At 37.3% G+C, this 21,954-nt stretch overlaps 2 protein-coding genes and 1 long non-coding RNA gene across 6 annotated transcripts in view; 1 reads left to right on the top strand and 2 right to left on the bottom strand.

The window, feature by feature from the left end:
• LOC116290237 (sperm-associated antigen 17) overlaps window positions 1-8,416 on the bottom strand; it is a 46,210-nt gene extending 37,794 nt beyond the window's left edge. The window contains exons 1-11 of the mRNA XM_089038201.1: window positions 8,252-8,416; window positions 7,991-8,131; window positions 7,660-7,869; window positions 6,982-7,171; window positions 5,876-6,060; window positions 5,160-5,384; window positions 4,616-4,817; window positions 4,132-4,253; window positions 3,344-3,478; window positions 2,533-2,970; window positions 483-614 (exon numbers count right to left, since the gene is read on the bottom strand). Of these exons, the coding sequence (XP_088894327.1) occupies window positions 483-614; window positions 2,533-2,970; window positions 3,344-3,478; window positions 4,132-4,253; window positions 4,616-4,817; window positions 5,160-5,384; window positions 5,876-6,060; window positions 6,982-7,171; window positions 7,660-7,869; window positions 7,991-8,131; window positions 8,252-8,338 (2,067 nt within the window). The 5' untranslated portion in view covers window positions 8,339-8,416. The remainder of the gene's footprint in view (window positions 1-482; window positions 615-2,532; window positions 2,971-3,343; window positions 3,479-4,131; window positions 4,254-4,615; window positions 4,818-5,159; window positions 5,385-5,875; window positions 6,061-6,981; window positions 7,172-7,659; window positions 7,870-7,990; window positions 8,132-8,251) is intronic.
• On the top strand, window positions 4,596-20,941 carry LOC116302463 (importin subunit alpha-1). 4 transcript variants are annotated; one of them, XM_031711758.2, is made up of 23 exons: window positions 4,596-4,733; window positions 5,995-6,162; window positions 9,273-9,317; window positions 9,998-10,081; window positions 10,648-10,683; window positions 10,810-10,862; window positions 10,970-11,017; window positions 11,111-11,158; window positions 11,561-11,646; window positions 12,018-12,104; window positions 12,395-12,477; window positions 12,970-13,056; window positions 13,578-13,622; window positions 13,734-13,796; window positions 14,610-14,735; window positions 17,280-17,351; window positions 17,734-17,787; window positions 17,936-17,992; window positions 18,378-18,449; window positions 19,090-19,158; window positions 19,494-19,535; window positions 19,647-19,710; window positions 20,345-20,941. In XM_031711758.2, the coding sequence occupies exons 3-23, from the start codon at window positions 9,276-9,278 to the stop codon at window positions 20,533-20,535; spliced, it is 1,509 nt and encodes a 502-aa protein (XP_031567618.2). In that variant the 5' UTR covers window positions 4,596-4,733; window positions 5,995-6,162; window positions 9,273-9,275; the 3' UTR covers window positions 20,536-20,941. The 4 variants fall into 4 exon arrangements, with proteins under 4 accessions (XP_031567618.2, XP_088894328.1, XP_031567617.2 ...); XM_089038202.1 differs by lacking the exons at window positions 4,596-4,733; window positions 5,995-6,162 and adding an exon at window positions 7,167-7,392; XM_031711757.2 differs by lacking the exons at window positions 4,596-4,733; window positions 5,995-6,162 and adding an exon at window positions 8,632-9,161.
• LOC148906819 (uncharacterized) lies at window positions 17,869-19,647 on the bottom strand. The gene is made up of 2 exons (XR_016121363.1): window positions 19,099-19,647; window positions 17,869-17,977 (listed from the first exon to the last, which is right to left on the bottom strand). It is a non-coding gene; the product is annotated as an uncharacterized LOC148906819 (long non-coding RNA).
• Window positions 20,942-21,954: the final 1,013 nt, after the last annotated feature.

Raw genomic sequence — 21,954 nt, 5'->3', positions numbered from 1 at the left:
AATCCAAGGAGTTTTCAAGGAGTTTCGCAAAAATCGTAAAATTCAAGAGCTTTTCAAGTGCCCTTGAAAACGTGAATTAAATTCAAGGAGTTTTCAAGGAGTTTAAGAAGCAGCACGAACCCTGCATTCTCAAGACAGGAGCATTAATCAACGAGAATTTTTGCGGGTCGTTAGACTTTTATACTTCAATAGAGGTTTGTACCTCAATGTCAGTAAGTCTCCCACAAAGTTATCCTCATTAAAATCAAATTCGACTGAGCCGGTCGCACGAGATGAACAAAGATCGGCGTTATATTTATATTGACATAGAGGCTGTGCACCATCCCGTGATGGCAGCCATGACAGGAGGCACGCATGCGCCGTAAAACTATCGAATCTATGCATTTACATCGTTTTATGTGAACCAATATTTCCCCCAAAAATTTCGTGCCCCCCCCGGTTCCGCCGCCCCTGTAATGTTAGTATACAGAGTTTAAAAATACCTGCAGGAGTGTTGTTTGGTCAAAATGTTCTACGAAGCACCAATCATCAAGGTTACGAAATGAAGTCAGCGGAGAATTACTATCGACCTCAGCTATCTTTAGATTGCCAGACTCGTCACTACAGAATTTGACCTGAAAAAAGGTTACAAATTAATATTTTTTTCGTTTGCAATTTTTTCCCACTTCAGTTCTTGAAAATATTCATAATCATGTCTTTTAGTGTGCAACTGTTAAACAAAAGAATCATACTCTAGGGAATGACTCCTGGTCTGAAATGCAAAACATTACGCGCAAGCTCAAATTCTCTATTTGAAAGATTAGACAATGAATTTCAATTCTGATACGTAAAACTCAACTGCTTTGTATAGGAAATCGAATGGTTTCGAGTGCAATTTGGAAAATATCAGCACCAGTGAAGCTTAAAAATTAAGATGTTATTAAGATTTCTTAATTTTTAAGCTTCACGAATGCTGATCTTTTCAAATTGCACGAGAAATCATTTGATTTTCTTTTAATAATATGACCATCAAAATTTTTTAGATCAAATACAAATTCTCATTTCATGGCGTGAAACTTTTTGAAAACTTTTTGCACTGTGATTTCACGTTTTTCACGTTTTTGAGTAGCCAACCAATGAGAATCGAGGATTTTCGATGGTCATGTTATGGGCCTTTTTCACGCGGCAGCCATGTTGGTTGGAACAATAGATCCTACCACGCGTAGCCTCGCATACAAGAGTTTGAGAATTAATCTATGCTGGTGAAACAAAGGTTTTTATTCTCATGAGAATAAACATGGCTGCCGTGTGATAAAGGTCCATTAAGCCTGGTTCACACGAGCAACGCAAACGCAAGCGCAAACGCAAACGCAAGCAATGTTCACACGTACAACGCAAATGCAAGTAAAATAAGATACGCATGCGCAGTAGTGATTGTTTATAGTTCACACGTATTTTCCTTGCGTTTGCGTTTGCGTTGCTCGTGTGAACCACGTCTTGCGTTTGTGCTTGCGTTTGCGTTTTCTCCGGTTCACACGTTAAAAACGCAAACGCAAACGCAAGCACAAGAAAATGGAAAATTTTCCATTCCTTGCGTTCGCGTTTGTGTTACTGTAGTTCACACGTAGTTTTCTTGCGTTTGCGTTTGCGCTTGCGTTTGCGTTTGTGTTGCTCGTGTGAACCAGGCTTTAGGCCTCAAATAGTCCTTTTTGGCTTAGGCGTAATATTTTCCAATTTCGGACCTCGCACGCGTGTCATTCCCTTGAGAATAAGATATTTTGTTTGTGTTGCAACGACACGAGTGAAAAACGTCTGCGCATGCTCTAAATCCTTATGTAAATTATTCAAATCAGATGTAAATTTGACTTTCAAACATGCCTGATAAATTGGACTTCACAAAATGCCAAAACTTAGTGTCCATGCTTGAAACTTAAGACTTATTCTTTCATATTGTGGTATTTAATACAGTATCGTGGTCTGACAAAAGTACACTCGCGAATTTTTTTGTATACTTGGAGAAAACAAACATTTATTTTCTCACTCGAACTCTTCAAAATTCTTAGAAAACGTTCTGAAATGCACGCATGCGCTAACGTTTTTCTCTAGTGTCTGTTGCATCCATTTTCATGTCATTCTCGTACCCAAGCCCTTCTCAGCTTTCTAACGAAACATCGATTCTTCTCTGAGAAGGGTCTGGGTACGGAATGTATTTATGTTTCTTGTCATGTGCAACCGTTTAAACACAGAAATGATACTCTTGGGATGACACGTGGTCTGAAACGGGAAAACATTAAGCCCAAGGTAGAGAGTTCCATACAGCATGTGCATGTTACGTCATGGTCGCCATCTTGGTTGACGATAACAAGGTGTTAAGTATTCCTGCGTAGTGGCCCTCTCCAAAATCCCCAATTCCTCGTAGCAAAAAGAAAAAAGAAAAGATGGCGGCTGTTTCATTGTTATTCAGGGATTATATAGGGATTTTGAGTCACATGGTTGCACACACTCTTTTGAAGTGCAAGGGTAACACTGTATGTTGCAAGGTGTATTTAATACCTTCATGAAGTCCTCAAGCTTGTTGTAGGGATAATCCCAGGGGTTAGAGTAGGATCTGAATGCTTCATCCAAATCAACAGGATCAATGATAAATCCATCATCAGTAACAGTCTTTAGAAGCATCCCCTCGAACGCGTACTGCTTCAAAACATGATCCAAGATGGCGGGGTTAACCGATTTTGACATCAGGAAGTGACGTAATTCGTTGGCGCGCGCGGCGCGCTCGGCAATTTCCCGCCCTTTTGGCTCTGGCAAATCCTTCAAGGCGCTGCTTGGAAAGAACTGAAGCATTTGAAGCTGAGCTTGCAGAGGATTGAGGCCATTCTGTGGCTGGAGGTGATGAGCTTGTGACGTCAATGCGTCTCCATGGTGAAGCATGATCGGCCCGTTGGAATTTGCAGTTTTCTTTTCTTCTTTTGCATTTCCAGAAAAGATTGTCTGCGAAGGATATTTAACAAAATATTTAGTTTTGTTAAATCGTAAAGCAATTTTTCTCGTAACTAACTAAAAAAAAAGCACAATAGTGCTCAGAGGCGTAGAAGCAATACATAGACGAAGGCTTTTACGAAAGTCTACTTGTCGCGTAGCCGGAATATAGAAATTTCTTTAACAGTTGTTAATTTCGTACCGAGATGTTCACCTCGCTAGGCGCGCTCCGATTAAATAAACTTCGTTCCTAGGGCCCTGTCACGCCGAGAGAGAGGGCACTGGGAACGAGGTTGTGATTGGTCAACAACTGTCCTTCACACTTCTTTCGTCACTTCCTGTGTGTTGTATAAGTAAACGGAGACTATTAATAAATCGAAAGTACCTTTTTCTCATTTTCAGTCAAGACAAGTTTGCCAGCTTTGCTGTCAATATGAGCAGCCAATAAGTGATTCAAGCCATCATCACGTGGAGGCACCTCCTTATCTAGAGGATTACTCTCATCTACTGTAGCAGTTACCTTAGTAGAAAGCAATAACAAAGATATAAACTATAATCCAGTTACTTGGCTTTAATCGTGACCTTGAAGTTATGCGTTATGGGATATCTTGGGGTGAAAAGTTAACGTTAAATAGTTTGAATCTAAACCTGTACTGTTATTGTTCTTTGAGTAAAATGCACTATTATGGAATATTTTGGAATAAAAATGTGACTTTAAATAGCATGATTCTAAAAGCTGATGGGATATCTCAGGGTAAAAGTGGCAATACAGAGTATGAGTCTGAAAAGTGCCATTGCTCTTCAAGTAAAATACATTATGGGATAAATTGGGGTAAAGATGACCTCACATAGTTCAAATCCAAAAGTGCATTGTTCTTTGAGAAAAATGCACGATGGGATATCTTGGGGGTAGAAGGTGACTTCACATAGTATTGTTCTTTGTCTTGGTCACCATGTTGTTGGTGGTATGTAACAAAAGATTTCTCATTAGCTTTCTTTATCAATACCATAGACTGATGGCTGCCATGTCTTTGTCATTCAACACTCTAAGGAATGCTTGTAAACCATGATGTAAAAACATCTTATGTTAACCCTAAGGGTCTGACCCTTTTATCCTCACCCCTCCCCCCTGTAGTTTTTTTCTCTCAGCAGAATCTTTGAAAGTTTCCATACCTGTTCCAGTAGACAGTGCAGTATGAGAGGGATGCTGTGGCTGTCAGTAGGGACTGTATCCATCAGGTGCTTGTAGTACCGGGTATCTACCTCTACTGGAATAGGAGCCTGTGTTTCAGGAGCTATGGGACATCAAAAGTAGAGTCAGAGTAAGTCTTTCAAAAACTCAAAAAAATTTCTCTGTTAGAGTTAAACACACAGGACATATTGTTGCAAGCAACATTGCCCACTAATGCAATCTAGCAAGAGAACCCTCCTATACTTTCTGCAACATTTCAAACAAAAGTGCAAGACAGTATTGTAATAATTGTAGCATTAACATTTCATATAGAGTCACATCCTGTGTCCTAACAATAGGATTTAAGTAAGAGGAGTAAACGAATGAACAAACAAATGGATGGAAAGATACACGGACGAAAAGGATGGACAGGTTAATCCCTTCAGTGACCCAAAAGAAGAAAAGGCAGCAATTCATAGATCTAACCTTGCACTCCGGTAGCTGATTGAGATGATAGTAATTCAGGGACAAAAGGAGCGACGGCTGTTGCTTCAGCACCAGCCAAGGAATGAACAGGGACCTGGACAAGCTTCATAGATTCAAGGTACTGTTTATACATTACATAATGGTCTAACATGTTATAGCATGTTACGGCTACATCTTCAAATATGATGGTCCCAAAATCAACCTGAAAATTTAAATACGGTCTTATTAACAAAGAATTTGAAGGTTCAATAGCATTGGCTAGAAAGTCATGCCGCTTCTTGTGTAACACTGTTGTGTTGCAAGTTTCAGAGTGGATGTTACTCAAACAGATATTAATTAATTACACTTAACTCAAAACTCGTTTTAGTTATTTCTGAGTAACTTTTGCCATAATCTGTAATTCTTTCTATCTTGTAAAGTCTATTTTTCATTATATGGTAATTTTGAAGTTTTAGTTGTTAAAAAAAATTGTTGCAAAACGTTAGAGAGAGATTTTTTCTCATACAACAATGTAATATTATCATGCACAGGGTCGTTCCCTCACCTTTTTCTCATCTTCCAGTTCTTGAAGGCTAACCTCGGGTATATCTTTGTCCTTAACCATCACCTCATACTTGGCTATGTCTTTCAACTTGTTGCCTGACTGAGCGTTAAGGACAATGTTATCAGTTTCAATCCAAAAGGTCTGGAGTTGTTTGTCCTTTTCTAACTTTTTTGCTCTTTCTTCTTCTTCTTTCATGGCCTTTTCTAACACCTCTGGATCCTGTTCCTATTAAACAGAAGCTTATTTTATAGATTTTTTCATTAGATAACTACCATCACCATCATCATTAATTACCATCATCATCATTATCATCATCATCATCACCATCTTCATCACCATCATCATCAACAACCTTTCTTTTTTTGTTTTGTCACATTTATGATAGTATAGCGCTCTCACCACTATGCCATTAGTGCTTCCCATTCTCAACATGCAATCTGATAATCAACTTTGCCACCGATCATTATCAACATTCTCAGCATGCATCATCCCCCTCATTCTCATCATTATTATTATCATAATCACCATTTATATTATCATTCTTATTATGCATCATCCTCCTTATCATCATCACCACTACCATCATCACCATCATCATACATCATCACCACCATCACCATTATATTCATAAATATCCATCTTTATCTTCAATATTTCTTTATCATCATCCCCATCACCTTGCAATTATTTTCATCATCATCGTAGTTACAACTAACCTCAGTAGCTTGCTGTTCTTCCGTTCCTTTTACTTCTTCCTTTTTGTCATAAGTTTCAGACTTAATGCAGATGATGGCATCAATGTTGATGCCTAATTCTGCCATGTAATTAATGACAGGAGCCATCCAAATGCCGTGGATCAAGACATAGTGCTGTGGACTACCTTCATCATCTGGTTCATCATCTGTCAATCAAATCAACAATGATTCAAAATCATCAGACTTGATCTATACCTGAAGCAACTATACAGCTATTTCCAAAAAGGATGGTGAAGTTTTTATAGCAGGTTGTATGTTAATTACTAAGCTTGAATTATATTCGTATTGTATCATAAAATTAATGGTATTTACATTGCCCATATCGCAATGCAGGCTTGGTATGCAATCCCAGGGGGGACTCCGGGAAAAATAAAAGTACCGGGGATACTCGTCGGAAATTTTCAAAAAGACCCCTAAAAGATACTGGAAGTCTTTAAAAAAGGGCACTGAATGATTTTTAACCCCTAAGAGATACCACAACAAATTACACTAGGCATCTGGCCTATAAAAAGCGCCTAGGATAAGCCATTTCGATGCATGCTTCTCTTACTTATTTTCCAACACCCTAAGAGATACCAGAAAATACCACAACAAATTACACTAGGCATCTGGCCTATAAAAAGCGCCTAGGATAAGCCATATCGATGCGTGCTTCTCTTACTTATTTTCCAACACCCTAAGAGATACCAGAAAATGCTGATTTTCAAAACTTTGCATTTAACACCCTAAAAGATACCAAATCGCGAGTTTTTATCCCTAAGAGATACGACGAGCATCCCCAGTACTTTTTTCCCGGAGTCCCCCCCCCAGTATGCAAATTGCAACAAAATCTTTATATTTCGTATGAGCAGTGGCCTTGCTCAGCCTTGCAAGATGATAGGGTGGCTTCATTTTTGTGCGCTTGTCATTCATTATGAGAACAGTGTATAGCATTGTGCTGTGGTGTCACATGGAGTGGTGAAGCATGTCATGATGTGGTGTGAAAAAAATATCAGTGGCCAAGATTAGGTATGTCATACCCTTATCGTAAAAAAGGAATATTTCTGGGTGATTCGTAACAGACATACCAATAGCCTTAAAGGTGTCTTCCACATCGCCCCTTTTCTTCAGTTTAGTATCCTTCTTTGGTGATGGCGGCAAGTCTGCATCCTTCTTTCCTTTCTTCTTTCCTGGTGACTTGGACCTACTTTTACCTGAAGGGCTCCTAGAGTTCTTTCCTTTGTCATCTTTCTTAGCTGATTCTGCAGCTTTTGCTGCCTATTATACATTCAAAAATAACAGTGTCAAATAAAAATGGGGAGTAAGTATGTGTGTGTGTGTGGCTGCAATTTGGGGGAGCGGGGATATGAATTTCTTATCAAATCATATATTTAATTAGCTTAATTGGTTCATAAGTGATTTCACTGTAACATTTCTAATAAAGCAAAAGCTACCACTACATTAATCTACCAACTCAGTTGTACTGCAGAGGAGTAATGGTAAGTGGTGCTATATTCCTATTCCTATCAGATTTAAGAGTAGCAGAGATTGCTAATATATATCTCAGAGTCCACTCACATGCACTAACATTACAATTGAATATTTTATACACACAACTCTCAACTCACATGTTAATTTTTATTGAGGGAGGAAAACCGGAGAAACCAGAGAAAAACCCTCAAAGGCAAGGGAGAGAACGACACATCAAACAACAAACTCTAGTCATATGTGGTGACTTTAGAGCAATTCTAACTCTACTTCTTTACCTTTCTCTCCTCTTCTCTTCGGTCCAAATCCTTCTGTTTTATTTGAAGTAATTTGAATTTGACAAGCTTAGCCATCATTGAAGGCAGAATAGTCTCTCCCTGATCAAGGACTGCCTTGGCCTGTTCACATACTTCAGAAAACGCAGGTGCTTTGGTTGCTGGTGCTCCTTTTCCTTTTCCTCCTGTTTGTACTTTTCCAAAATCCCTCACCTAGAAGATATTTAGATTTTTCCTTTATAAGGCCAAGTAACTATGTCTGGCTCACAGAGTTAGGACAAGAGATGAAAGGTTCTGAGCTTAAACAGTAGAAATATATTTTGTAAGCACTCACATCTTTCATGAGTCCTTCTTCCGTGACAACACTAAACATTTTCCTGAGTCCAGTAGACACCACGTCAGATAAAACATCAACATATGCATTGTCTTCTTGCTTGTTGGGCGCGATAAAAAACACAAAAGACCTCCAGGACTCCTAAATTATGAAGAAATACAAGTCAATAATGTTTTCTGCCTCTAAATTGGTGAGTTAAGATAGTATGAGAAGCTACAAAGCTTAAACATTTCAAAGACAAAAGTGCAACAGTATTTTTACCTCGTTAAAAGGTGCTTGGCTGAACTCAGCTTCCCATTTACTTATTTCATTAGTCGAAGCACTCTTTCCTCTTTTGGATTTAGACATATTTACGACATAGGATGTACCGAATTAAGAAATAAAAGTGGTTATACTTTGTACAATTTTTGTCAACTTGTCGTCCGCCATTTTGAAGTTTGTTTTCGTTGCTACGCGCAACCATGTGTTATACACGGAGACTGGTGAGGAGGAACATTTTACTCTAGAGACAAAAACGTGACAATGTTTTATGTACCTGTTGCTTTACTCTGAAAAAATAATAAAAAATTTGTATATAAAAACAAATATAAGCTTTCTTTGAGATCTTTGAAATTATTTTAAGAAATTTTCAAAATCATGTACTTATTTTAAAATTCCCTCGTTTTTTGGGAGTAACTCCAATAAGACAGCACAAAATAATTTTCTGATAACGACATTCACTTCTATGACATTTTCCTATTCTTATTTTTACTGTGAAGCAAATTTAAGAAAAAGTTTATCAGGAAGCAAGTTACTCCACTTAACAAAAATATCGTACCTCCCCTCCCCTAGTTCCCTCGGGATTTTGTTTCCAAACACGTGCTTATAGGAGGCTTATGTGAATGAGCAAGACTTGACCAATAAGATTGAAGTACCGTTCTCTAACTGGGCTCATGATTGGCTAATATTTGAATCAGCCAATAAGAGAGGGAAGACTTGACTTCAAATCGTCTTCATCTCTTTATTTCTTTGTCATTTAACTTTCCTCGCTGCTCTTTTTCAAAGAAATTTCGTTCAAAAGCCTTCACATTTGTACATCTTTTGCTACAATATTCCAATCTCTAAAGCTATTAACATGGATGAGAATGAAGGACGTATTCGCGCGTTTAAAAATAAGGGAAAAGACAACTCGGTAAGATCGCTTAACCTACCTCGGGGAAGACGACCACAAATTTTCACATCTTTGTCTTAAATTTTGTTGACTTTGTGTTCAAGTTAACTTTGTTTTACCCTGTTTTTACAGGAGATGAGAAGGAGGAGAAATGATGTTACTATAGAACTAAGAAAGGTGTGTAAAAAACAACATATTCTTCATGAGTTCTTGTGTCTATATTTGTTTGGAATAAAGCGTGCGATAACTTAACCGTGCAATAACCGTGGCGCCGACTTTCCGATAAGGACCTTCAAGTAGTAATTCATTAAAGGCGTAGTAAGTTGTTTTATTGTCATAAAGGACCAGACTTTAAGTTTAAAGTTGTATTCAAGAACGTAGAACTTGTTTTGTGAAAGAAAGTTCATAGCGCTCAAGTGGATCTCGTGCACTGAAATTATACGAATTTGTGCTTCAGCAAATGAGTGATCCGAATGGAGTCCAAAAAAATCCCCTCTAAAATAAATGTATACGTTCAGAAAATAGATAAAAGTTCGTTTCAAATCCAATGGTTTCTGAAATTTATATCCTAACGGTATTCGAAGCCGCTTATCAAATTTCATTGGGGAGGGAATGGGGATCTTTGTGGGGGGGGGGGGGGGGGGGGGGGGAGGTGTCGGCCAATATTGATGGACTGTAGGTGAATGAAATGAGACTAAAAATGGCTGCTAAGGAGAGTAGACAAGTTGATCAGCACATATAGTTGCATGCCAAAACTGTAGGAATTTTGGCTAACAGTCATAAAGCTGAGAATTTCAAACATCTCAATTGTTTATTATGAGAATTGTCTAAAAACTTTTGATGTGTTTTTTTTACAGGCCAAAAGAGATGATCAGGTCCTGAAAAGGCGCAATCTCAATGAGCTGGAAACCAGTCCCTTGAAAGAAGTCAATTCTCAACAGGTAACGTTGGCATCTCTTGACCTCGATAATATTGGTGAGGTAGGGGTTGGAAGTGCAAATTTTGAGGGGGGGGGGGGGGGGGTGCTATGATGAAAATTAGGTCAAAAGCAATAAAAAGCCATAAGATAGATAGATAGATAGATAAAACTTTATTTTACCTCAGTATAATCATCAGGTTTACAAAATGTTTAAAATAATCAACTAATCTATACTAAGTTTAATCTAATATAATAAAATGAAATAAAAAACCTGCTTTCCATGAATGCCGTGCTTTACTATACATAATAGGTTTCCAATAGTCGATGAAATTCTTTTAGAGACTCTGCCTGCCTTAAGTTATTTGGCAGACTATTCCATAATTGTGCACCACTGTAGGTAAATGTGTTTTTGAGATAATTTGTGCGCGGAAGTTCAATTTGTTGGAGGAGTCTCATAATGAATAGCAAGTGGTATCCCTCGTGAATAAGCCTCCATACATGCCCAGCTGTCTTGAATATCTCAATTTTATAGTCTTCTAATAAATTATACATGTATATCCTATATTTCATTGGTTTGCTTTTTTTCAGGTCATACAAATTTTGCCACTTCATACAGTTTTCCAAGTGAGTAAGAGATAGTTGCTGTTGTTTACATTATCAGTACCATGAAAAATATACTTTGTAAAATACTTAATTGTAAAGGTATTTTGTCGTATCCTGTCTACAATAGTTTGTTTACTCGTGTTCCAGAACTTACAAACTGGAGATGACAATACTATATTCCTGAGTGTTCAGTCTGTGAGGTAGGAAATCAATGGTAGGATAAATAGGTCACAATTTATTTGAATGGGGGTATTACCAATGTTCCCCTAATTAATTGGATTGACTATTTGAAATTTTACATTTGCAGGAAAATGCTGTCTAAAGAGAAGAATCCACCCGTGGATGCTGTAATAAAGTAAGTCAGCTAAAATTGTAGGGATTTTTTTAGCATACCTTATGAAAATATGTGTAATGTTGAGATTAACAACTATTTTTATTTTATGCATAGGGCTGGACTTGTCCCATATCTGGTTAAATACTTGGAGCGTTGTGATTTGTAAGTTATGGTGAATACATTTTCCCATTTCAGACCACATGTCATTCTCTTGAAAACAAGATTCTAAGTTAAAGTTGTATCCATCTACTCATTGGTCATCTCATGTGCAACCATCAAATAAAGAAATTATACTCTATAGGGAATAATACATGGTCTGAAACATGTCCAAACTTAAAAAGTCAATACCTTTCATTTATTATATTTGATAAGTCATAGACCTTTCTTTATTAAAATCTCATTTCCAGTGCATAAAATCCCATTTTCTCAGCCCAAAAAAGGTGAATCACAGCTCCCATTTTACCCCTTCAGGTCCCTCCATGAATAATACTAAAGTGCCAACTATATACCAAGATTTTATCAGTCTTATTATTATTATTAATGCTTTCTGTTGGTGATCTACAGTCCTCTCCTTCAGTTTGAAGCTGCCTGGGCACTAACTAACATTGCTTCTGGTAACTCAGACCAGACGAAGACTGTAGTCGATCAGGGTAAGATATTGACAGTACTAAGCTCTTGTCATTTCTCTCATCTTCATTTACCTTATAGAATGTGGACACATGGGTCAAATGTGTGTATTGGTAAGGGTAGAGGGTGGTATAGCAAGTGTACTTGACTCTTACATCTAGGGTGTCGTCAAGTTCCAAACCTGTGCAAACCCATCAGTAGATCCAGGGGGAGGGTTGAAACAGAATGTACTGGGGTTTTTTTGGGTTGGTTCGGCATCTTTTAAATGCCCCTTAAATGCAGAACACCCCCTTAAAAAATCCTGGATCCAGTCACTTTCTTTAGATTGTACATGTGTTTTATTAGAACGAAATTAACTATCTAACGTTTGTTATATGTATTGGTTATCTTCCAGGAGCTTTACCACTTTTTGTGAAGCTGCTGTCGTCACCCCATACAAATGTATCTGAGCAAGCTGTATGGGCACTAGGCAACATCGCAGGTATTATACCAGTATATATACAGTCAACTCTCGCCTTGCCAACACCCAGATTTTAAGGACAACTCATTATTGCAGATTTGAGCAAAATCCCTATGGAAAATGCTTGAAAAGAAATGACCATATTGACTTTCGCTATCATGAATATATGAAGTGACAGTCCTGAGGGTGTCGGCTTTAAAATATTGAATATTGCAAAAACCGACCTTGCATCTTGCATCCATCATTGTATGTGATTTAAAGGGGTTAATATTCTGATGTTGGTATATTATTTGCATTGTAAATTTATTTAGGTGATGGACCAATGATGCGCAATGCTGTTATATCAGCTAATGCATTAGGGCCACTATTGGCACTCACTGCTCAACCCACTTCTGTGAGTATTTAATGCAGAAGCAAGAATCAAACACTATTAACAGATATGTTCACACTTAGAGTAGATCTCATTGCATATCACGTGTTCTCATTTAAATTAATACTGAGGCATAAGATCATTGAATGGTCAATCAAAATCAAGGGAAAAGCCTTATTTAATGCCAGTGTTCCTTCAGCTAATGGCTGGTCTTCCAGGAAGCTGAGGGTGCACACTTTACCTCACTCTCTCCATCAGTGCTCTGTTTTAGTACTCAAAGCTGAATCTATACGGATGAGAGTCGAAATAAATTTGGAGATCCTGAGGATCAAACTGAGGACCTTTACCTCCAAAGTCAGAGCACCGACCAACTGAGCTACACCTGCTCCTAGAAGGCTTGAACATAGTTAGTCCAGGCACTATGCACATTCCATAATCATTTATTTCTAACGATTACTAGTTGCATGACCAAAACGATGACTAGAAAAATGTTTGTCCCATTTTACCCCATTTTAGGTCCAGTTTCTGCGTAACGTTACCTGGACATTATCTAACCTTTGTCGTAACAAAGACCCTCCTCCAGATGTCTCAGCTGTCAAAATGGTATGACTAGTTTTAAACAGCAAAGCAATTATTTGAAGCAAGTAAAATATTCCCACATCCTTTATGTCTTAAGACAGAGCTGCCTACAAATTTCTACCACATGATTGGTCAGAAACAATCACATGGTACCAATAAAACACCCCAGCAAAAGAAATTTCCAAACAGACATTTTACTACGCTAGTGATTTCCATAGTAGAGGGTGCACAGTTATTGTTAAATTTTAGCTATCCGTTAATGATAATGCGGGAAGCACAGGTGGCAGTAGCGGTGAGCGCTCGCCTTCTCACCAATGCAACCCGGGTTCGAGTCCTGCTGTGCTTGCTAGTTGAGTAGAGTTGTTTGTTGGTTCTCTCCTGTGCTTCGAGGGTTTTCCGTGTTCCCCAGCTTTCCTCCCTCCGCAAAAATCAACTCCTAAATTCCAATTGCAATTACAGTGGATGAATAGCTACTCTGTAGAAATGCCACTGCTAAATCCCATTTATTTTATTATTTATTATTATAATGCTTAACTATTTTCCAGGTTTTACCAACACTTGTTCGACTTCTTCACCATGATGACAAAGAGGCAAGAAAATTACAATATCTTGTTTGGTTTTATTTTTGCATCATATGCCTTAGCTTTTCCCATTACTAGCTACTGCTCAATGATCATAATATTTTTTGACTGTTTTTTTAGGTTCTAGCTGACACTTGCTGGGCTTTATCATACTTAACAGATGGTGTGAATGACAGAATTCAGGTTAGAAAAAATTGTATTGTTTAGGGATTACATTTGAATGGCAAGAGGAACCTACGATACATTGATTATAGAAAAATCAACAGCCCACCTCATTAAAGGAATAAATATCATAAACCTAGCCATTGACGTTTCAGCCTTCCAAGGTGTCAGAACTTTGGGTAGCCTACATTCAGCTGGTATAATTTCCTCAAAATGAAGCATTTCAATTTTTAAAACGAGCTATAAGATTCCCTTGCAAGTGTGTTTATGATTACAATAAGTCATGAGATTCGAACTAGCTACCATTAAATCAGAGTTTGCGTAAGAATTGAACCAGGCGAGAGCCAATCAGAAACCACTTCTTATTTCGGGCCACAGGGCGCAAGGATTCTGGCGCTATTTTGCAGATGGTTATTTCAAGGAATATAATACCAGCTGAATGCAGGCTAAACTTTTGGTTGAATGAAAATACTGATGACCCTCCCCTTCTTGCTGTGTAATAACTTGATAACCCTCTCTATTCCTGCAGCCCTAACCACTCTTTAAAAAAAATGAAATAAATTTTCCCATTCCTAGACATTTTTAGAGAAAAATTGAGGCATTTTGGGAAGGTATGTTATTTGGGGCAAAGGGCTGTAGGTTTTAAAGTAAACTTGTTTAAAATTATTGTAGTCCTCCCCCTTTCACAAAGTAAGAAATTCATGACCCTCCTATAAATTCACCAGGAACTAGCTTTCCTCAAATTAAGAAGATTTGAACCTCCACAAAAGTTCAATTTTTTACTTTAAAAATGTACATCTCCCCTTAATTTTCCTCTGTTTTCAATATCAACAGCTGGTGATAGATTCAGGAGCAGTTCCACAACTAGTAAAACTGCTAGGTTACCCTGAAGTGAATGTTCTAACTCCTGCACTGCGAGCTGTTGGGAACATTGTTACTGGAAGAGATGATCAGACACAGGTTGGTAAACAAATATTAAAACTAAAAAAATGTTAAACATTGTGTTCTGACCATTCACATGCAACAGTTAATTAGAAATGAATTCATTCTCGCATGTGATTGGTCAGAACATGATGTTCAACATTCCAGACATTTTAGGTGTTCATTGTATTCTTACATTGACTGTAATATTTTCTACGAGAGTTTTGAATATTATAAGAAATTATTGATTTAGATATCGTTAAATACATACAGTACCGCCTGAAATCATTGAGGCATAAGACGCGTCCGTCGCGCGTTCAGTGCACGCGGTAAAAACGCAAATAAGCCGCGTCCTGACCTAGAATTGACCGCGATTTAACCGCGGTTGCCGAAAAAACGCGTCCCATACAGTATCATACTGTACAAAGCGCTGTTTGGTTATACAGTATTCCTACTGGTTTGGCATTCAACGAAATATTTTTTATGGCCCGAGTTCGAGTTTTTTAAAAGTTCCATTTAGGAATCGAGTTCGAGTTTGTACCAACCAGTACAGGAGTCGATTTTTTTTGTGTGTAGAATTTCTTTGGAATTAATTGTTTCATCAATCGAAAATGAGCTACATGTACATGTAACTGTGTTTAAATGTGGTCATATGCGATTCTCTTGCCCTTTTGTACTGTATCTTGTGGGGAGCGTTTCTACCTCGATTTTGATCCAGTTGGAATGGTTAATCTATCCAAAAGTTCCAACTATTTTATAAAATAATAGTATTTTATGCTTTCGTGCTTTATTTCAAGGTAATAGAGTAACATTGGACGAAAAAACGAAATTACATTAGATATTTTAGAGCCCGACATAGATAATTGATTACAGTGTAACGCTACATGTATGACGTTTATCTTGTCGCATACTCACGTGCGTTTGTACGTTTTAGATCTCTCAAACATTCTTCGTCCTGCAATTTCCTAAGGCAACTTTTATTTATACTTCTACATTCACAACAGAATTCGTTACTTCGATTCACTCTTGGGCTACTCGAAAGCATAAAATTCACAATCGTGGTGAATGTAGTATTATTTTTAGACTCTTCAGGTCACGAACGGTCTGGGGCTTCGTATTCTGTGTATAAAATCGGAGAATTATTAGGGTCCGCCGCTTTGCATTTTAAATATTATGAGGACTCGTTAGTTGCGAGTAACCGATTTGAATTTGGTTTTTCACTGCCGCCAGTCAAAAAAAGGAACCGGCAGCGACTAATAGAGAGACAAAAAAAAAAAGAATTCCAGCTTGCAGGGCTCGATGCAGCTCGCAACAACCGAGTCCGCGTGTAAATTGCATGTTCGCCGGCCATGGATTCATTTGCTGGAAAAAGATGCGTTCTAAAAGCTTCGACTTTGTATTTTGAAATAAAAACAAGAATTAAGAATAGGTTTGATCTTAATAATTTGCTTCAAACTCTGATAAATTATTTGGAGACTGAACTTTCCTCTAGCAAAATACATATATTGTGTAGCATATTGAACTTTGAAGGTTTAAATTGATGCGGTTAGGCCTCCTCACAGCGATAATAATTTGAGGTCAGTTTATTTATAACTACAGTACATGTAGTTATAGAAGTTTATGGACGAACTTCCAAGTATTTCCGACATTTCAATTTCGAAAATATTCGAAAGTTTCAAACTTCCATATTAATAGACTATCTGACTAAATGTACGTACATTCGGTCGATGATTATGCTACGTTTTTCAGAAAATGCTGCTCATTTGATTAAAAAGTTATGTCTAGTTTTTGGGGCACTTTCACTGCAAATGTACTCGGCACATGTACTGTAAATGCTACGTTCTATAAACCGCAGTAAGAACGAAAGAGCGTATTGACCGCGTCCATTCGCGTCCATTCGCGTCCATTCCGCGTACAGTTTGCGTTCATAGCACGCGGTAAAGACGCGAAACAAACGCGTTCGCATGCTGCAATGATTTCAGGCGGTACTGTATGGAAGTAGTTGTAAGAAAATATAACTAGCTAAAAACTGGTGTGAGCTCAATTGGTGTTTCTAATGAAACAGTAATGATAAAAAGGTAAATTACATACCGTGAAAAGATGACGTTTCGGATGCTAGTAGTAATAAAGGTCCTCGTTTGTATCCTCAGGATCTCCAAAACTGTTTTGACTCTCATCCTTCAGTTTTTTCATCTTTTCGCGGTGTATAATTTACCTTTTTATCATTACTGGAAGTAGTTGTAATAATTTGCTTTTACATTCAACACTCACTGAGAGTAGAGAACAAGCCATCAAACAAACTCAAGTTGTGGTTCAGTTGAATTAATCAAACCAGTCAGGGCTTTAACTGTGCAGCAATATTAAAGGGACAGTGCCGTAGTAGTACATACCACAACCACATGCTGTTGAGTACATTCTAGGACTTTGTGGAGAGTAGGTAGAGCTGGAAATTATAGCATTTTTTTCTTGGGATGTTTTTTTTCCTTCTTGGTTTTGAAGGCTTTTAACTGAGTTGTTGATCATTACTAACTTAATTTTTCCAATGTTTCAAAGATGGTGACTCAAATTGTTCTATTTTTTCAGGCAATAATCGAGAGCAATGCATTATTCTACTTTAGGAATCTTCTTACACATAAACGGCCCAGCATAATCAAGGTATCATATTCATCATAAGATTTTATCGTAATGTGTAGTTCCAGAAATCATCATACCTACCCACCCCATAGAGGAATTCGGAATTTCCGAAGAGTAGGGGGGTCAGAGAAAGAACAAAAATTACAGAGTTTGTATGGAAGAAAATTGGAATTTCCGGGGGATAGGGATATGGATAATTTTTGGAACTACACAATATTACACTTTACTGTCAATATGCTAATCATAGATAAGCCAATTTCTTAGAAATCTGGAATTCTAGAACCAGGGCTTGTGCAGAATGCAGACAAAGCCACAAGTGTTTGCACTTTTATATTGTTGTATGATGGAAAACTGTTTTAAAACATCTTGTTTTTAAGTATTAGTAATTTTTCTCTCAAACTAGGAAGCAGCATGGGCGATATCTAATATAACAGCAGGAACAAAACTGCAAATTCAGGTAAAAAGCAAAAAAATGTCGGATATATCAAAGGATAAGGATTGAAAATGCAAAGTGAAAATAAATAAGTGACAAAGCATGTTTATTCTTTATACACATTTTATTCGCAAAATTAAAACTCAATAATTATTTTATTTTGTTCTTCCAGTGCGTAATAGAAGCTGGTCTTATTCCCCTTGTCATTGGCATCCTAAAAAGAGTAAAAGTATGCACTTTGAATTAGTACTAGAACAAGGTCATAACTTAGTGTTAGTGTTCAAAATAAGGACCCAACATAATTGATTTAGGTGGTGGGTTAAGTGACAATTACCCCCCCCCCCCCCCACCCACCCACTCAGAGACATGTTGAAAAACCCAATACCGGTTGTCCAATGTGGTTATTTCTATGCATAAATAAGTCTAGCATGCATGCAGACAGACATTCATGAAATAAAAAAAGACTCTAAAGGTTTCATGTTTAAATTGTTTATAAGACAATGTTTCAACTGTTGTGAGATGACAATATAGTTTTAGCCTTATCCCTAACAAAGAATCTCTGCGACTTTCTAAAAAAAGTTATAAGAATATTTAATATTAATATTTCTTTGAAGGGTGACTTCAAAGCAAAGAAGGAAGCAATCTGGGTCATCACTAACTATACATCTGGTGCTTCTGCAGACCAAGTAAGAAATGCTGCATATTACAAATGATTTTTTATACCTATGTGACCCAAAAATTTAGCTATAATTTGAGACATCTGGATAATTTAGGTTTTCATCATTATCAAATTTCCAAATGCCTCAGATTTCGATTTTTTATTTATTTTTTACTGCAATTCTCAGTCACACTCCCAACTAGACCTATTGGTTTCTATTGTTTTCTATTGTTTTCTACACCAGGACTGGTGTAAATACTCATTTGAACAAGTGCAAATGTGCAAAAACCGTTGTCCTTATTTCATGCCTCTTGTCGCTGCAAATTTCTTGCTCTGGACATACAGTTATTTTCTCGAAAATGTCAGGATTCCGGCTCAGAATCTCAAATGCTTGACTGGAAAGCTATCAGTATTGACTACGATTTGAATTTCTTCAAGATCAGATAAGTCAATACCGATAGCTTTGCAGTTAAGCATTTGAAATTCAGAGTCAGAATCCAGAAACCCTTTTGATTGACGTACACCAAAAATCAATTTTTCATTGTGATTTAGGTCTCAGTTGGTGAAGCGTGACTGGGAATCCCAGTAACTACCATTTTTTGAAATTTGGGGCGGTAATATTGTAATGAAAATGAGTAACTTTGGAACACATGAATTTGTTTTTACAGCTCAAATACCTTTTACATTGTGACGTTATTCCTCCCATGTGTGAACAAATGGAATTCCTTGATCCAAAGGTATCATTTCATAAATAATTCAATTCTTTTAATGACAAAATGTACATGCATGTTTGATGCAAAATTATCTAAAACTATCAGTCATTGCCAACAATCTACTGTTGTCATTGCTACATGCTGATCGAGGCAATTGTTAAAAAGGAGTAATTTATTGGCAATAGACAACAGTACACCAATCAATCAAACACATCTTTCCCGTACTCCAACAATATATTTGATTGACAAAGTCTTCTAGCAAGAAAAATGGTGTTATTAAGGATCGTACTTTTGCATAGTAATGTTGATTTAGTTTATATTTTTTAGAGTTAACCATATTTTCTGCTTCTTTTGCAAAGGCTTTATTAATTCTCCTGGATGGCTTGAATAACATTTTCCATGTAAGTGATAACCAATGCTGTTTCCCATAAGTTTGTAAACAAGATGTTTATTTGCTCTTATGACTGCTGAATTGCATTACCAATATTGAGATTTTTTACATCGCATTGCAGAATGCCGCTTCAATAGAGGAAGGAGCTGCTGAATTTGTAGCAGAAAAGTTTGAAGAGAGTGGTGGTATGTAGCAGCTAATGTTCACCTTATGCTTATTCTCTATGCAACTATTCATGATTTATGAGGGTGGGGTAGGGGAGTTGACATCAATTGTGTGTGCATCACAAAACAAAGGGGTATGCACCCTTCTTAAAATTGCCTTAAATGTTAGGCTAACATAGAAATACAAAAGTAATGACACAAATTCCATCGAGAATATATTTCCATGTTAGCCTTGCATCCACAACACTTTCTTAGAAGGACCCTTTGGTTTATTTACCACAAATGTAAATTTTCTTGTTTTCTGATCAGAGCTTTCAATAAAAGGTGGCTACTGGCGGTTTATCGCCAGATACTTCACCTTAAACTGTAGGCTATTTTGACAAAAAAATGATTTATTGCCAAATAAAGTTATTTACAAACACCAGTGGATTCAGCCTGCTACATTTTAGGACTAACGGCCTACTACAAATATTATTGAAAGCTCTGTCTGATTGGTTGAGAGACTTGGTAATTAAGACGACAAAACCATAGGTAATTTGTTGAATTTACCATGGAGAGTGCCACATGTTTTCACAATGAATGACTGAAACCAGAGGTCACTTACAAATCATTTTATTGTCGATTGCTAACCAGCTCAATCCACCTTTTCTTGTAGGAATTGACATGCTTGAAAAACTACAAGAACACCCCAGGCCTGAAGTATACCTAGCCAGTAAAGCACTGATTGAAAAGTACTTCTCAGAAGGAGTTGATGATGAGGACCCCAATCTTCAACCTGATAGCACCGAGGGGTATCAATTTGCACCTCCTCAGTCAGCTCCGCCCACAGGATTCCAATTTACTTGATGAGGACAACATATCGTTACTCTATACCATTCGTCCTTTGAATATTGTAAATATTATTCTAATAATAATACTATAGTTGTCATTGAATCATGCTCCGACTTGTTTGATACAGGAGAGAGCAAAACTGGATTGTCAAGTCATGCAGGCTAGAAGTATTTCAAATATTGTGCAAAATAATTATTGAGATTTCCTTTGGTACAGTATCGGTGTAATGATGATGAAATATATGGAAGAATTGATCATTATACACACTAGGCATTAAATGAAATATTTGACTGCTAAAGTGATAGATTGGTGAGAAATGTTTAATGGAGAAGGGAATCAATGATCATACTTGGAATCAGCTTTTTGTTCGACACAATTCGATGCAATTAAACAAAATAAAGATTCATAATTATATTGCAAATCAACTCGCTGTTTCTTTTCTCATGTTAGAATGATTTTGAATATTCTGGAGCATCGTACAAAAGAAATGTAAGGCTGCTACACATTAATCAAGCTTTGCATCACCACATGATGGTCTTTCTCCAGAGAACTCTTTCTTAAAACAGATTAGACGAGATTCAATATTGTTGTTCCTGCCTCCTGTCATGGCTGCCATCAAATGATGGTGCAAAGCCTGCATACAGAGATTCTTAGGGTTGTCTCTCAACACTTGCATGACAACCCTGTGGAAGTCTGTAGGAGGTTACATACTCTCTTATCTATATCAACAGTCCTTTTACAGTTGATTGAGAGAAAACAGACTTCTATATAAATCAACCAAGACAAATTGCATCATTGCATCACCCACATATATACTTACAAGCGAGTAGTATAGGGGTTGGGGGTATCAGCGCACCTCCGACCCCAGGATCACCTGCGTAAAGACGAGCGATACCGACTGTTTTGTAATTTGGTAATGGAAAGAGTCCAAAATATTTGGTCTATATACTATGTGCGAATGTAAAGAATTCAGTCCAATTTACGATCTATGCATGAAATGTCTTAGGCCCCGCTTTAGAACCACCGAGCCAAATAAGTATATTTGTTATGGTAAGAAGATGCAAATAGAAGATGACACGTCAGCGCAATGTTACGAATGTGATAACTCTAATGATATGCATTTTACACAAGTTTTTTTCACAACTGTGTAATATTTTGTGAAACCACTACAGGCTGTGTAATATTTTGTGAAAATGCCACTTACTTTGAAACAACTACAAGATCGCCGTGACCAGTGCGTGGAAAAAATCGAGGAGTGTAAGACAGTGGCCTTGAACTCTGGCAGAGCTGCCATGAATTCGATTTCATTTAACGCCGCCGAGTTTTTTCAAGCATTGACTGAAATGGGCGATAAACAGATCGAAGATTTTCTTTCTCTTTTTCCCCAGTTGCCTAAGATATTAGATTTATCTCGACAAGCTGCCACTAAGGAAT

Source organism: Actinia tenebrosa, unplaced genomic scaffold (assembly GCF_029948245.1).
Source record: "Actinia tenebrosa isolate PJP-AT-01 unplaced genomic scaffold, QUT_ActTen_1.0 PGA_scaffold5__44_contigs__length_20552954, whole genome shotgun sequence".
NCBI classification, from domain to species: Eukaryota; Metazoa; Cnidaria; class Anthozoa; order Actiniaria; family Actiniidae; genus Actinia; species Actinia tenebrosa.
The sequence above is the reverse complement of the archived record's forward strand: the minus strand, read 5'-3'. Positions and strand labels throughout refer to the sequence as shown.